Here is a 1082-nt window from a genome sequence, read left to right as displayed (position 1 = left end):
ATATATATGTATCGTTTTATCGCAGTAAGGGTAACCCTCTCTCTCTCTCTCTCACTTGCGCGCCGACAGCTGTACGACAAGATCCGTCGGTCGGAGCAGAAATACAAGGTGGCGCTGGAGGTGCTGACCTATCACAATCAGTGCACCGAGGCCGAGTTCGAGGATCTAAAGGAAGAACCAATACCTGATATGATCGAAAGTATTCCCAGGTAAGAATGCGCTGCTCACTTGTTTCGCGTGACGTCGGGCGATAGCACTACCCCCGGCATACTTGTCCCGGCATATTTTGTACCTGACACACTGGAAATGGAGCCCCTCCCCCTTACGCGCTATCTTTACCTTTATCCAATCGCTATACACTGTTGATGCGATACTCTGTTGATGTCCACCCACAGATTCGAATTTACGGACTACCTGGAAAACGATAATGACAAGAAACCAATGATGTCTCTCTACATGTTTAAAGACCTATTCGGATTATCGAGGTAAGAAGTGATTCAGTCGACCTAGTAGACCTAGTAGACCTAGTAGACCTATTAGACCTTATAGACCTAGTAGACCTAGTAGACCTAGTAGACCTATTAGACCTTATAGACCTAGTAGACATAGTAGACCTAGTAGACCTAGTAGACATAGTAGACCTAGTAGACCTAATAGACCTAGTAGACCTAGTAGACCTAGTAGACATAGTAGACCTAGTAGACGTGGTCTTGTCGACACTGGGTAGCTAGATAGTCCTGTTGTCGTGTAGAAATAATGGTGTGCAGCGGTGGCGCCATCTGTGTAGGCTGCGAAAACAGGACGACTGGTAACTGTGTCGCCGTCTGGTCACCGTTGTTTCTGTTTTGATTTTACGAAGTACAACTGGCGTGTGTGTGTGTGTGTGTGTGTGTGTGTGTGTGCGTGCGTGCGTACGTGCGTGCGTGCGTGCGTGCGTGCGTGCGTGCGTGCGTGGAAGTGTGCGAGTGTTAGTTTTTACGTCAAGGCTAAAGCCACTGTAGGCTACCTTCTCACCGTATGGCGAATTTCTCGTCCTATTTTTTTTAGATTCTTAGTTTTCCATTTCTCGCAGCTACGGATAT

General features: G+C 47.3%; 1 protein-coding gene across 1 annotated transcript in view; it reads left to right on the top strand.

Annotated features, from left to right (window-relative positions):
• The window catches only part of LOC106820224 (probable 3',5'-cyclic phosphodiesterase pde-5), a gene marked incomplete at its 5' end in the record, with an annotated part of 2599 nt that extends 2105 nt beyond the window's left edge, over nucleotides 1-494 (top strand). Inside the window, 2 exons of the mRNA XM_014824760.1 lie at nucleotides 70-209; nucleotides 396-494. Coding sequence (XP_014680246.1) covers nucleotides 70-209; nucleotides 396-489 — 234 coding nt within the window. The remainder of the gene's footprint in view (nucleotides 1-69; nucleotides 210-395) is intronic.
• Between the last annotated feature and the right edge of the window lie 588 nt (nucleotides 495-1082).

This window comes from Priapulus caudatus, unplaced genomic scaffold, assembly GCF_000485595.1.
Source record: "Priapulus caudatus unplaced genomic scaffold, Priapulus_caudatus-5.0.1 Scaffold8626, whole genome shotgun sequence".
Lineage (NCBI taxonomy): Eukaryota > Metazoa > Priapulida > Priapulimorpha > Priapulimorphida > Priapulidae > Priapulus > Priapulus caudatus.
The sequence above is the reverse complement of the archived record's forward strand: the minus strand, read 5'-3'. Positions and strand labels throughout refer to the sequence as shown.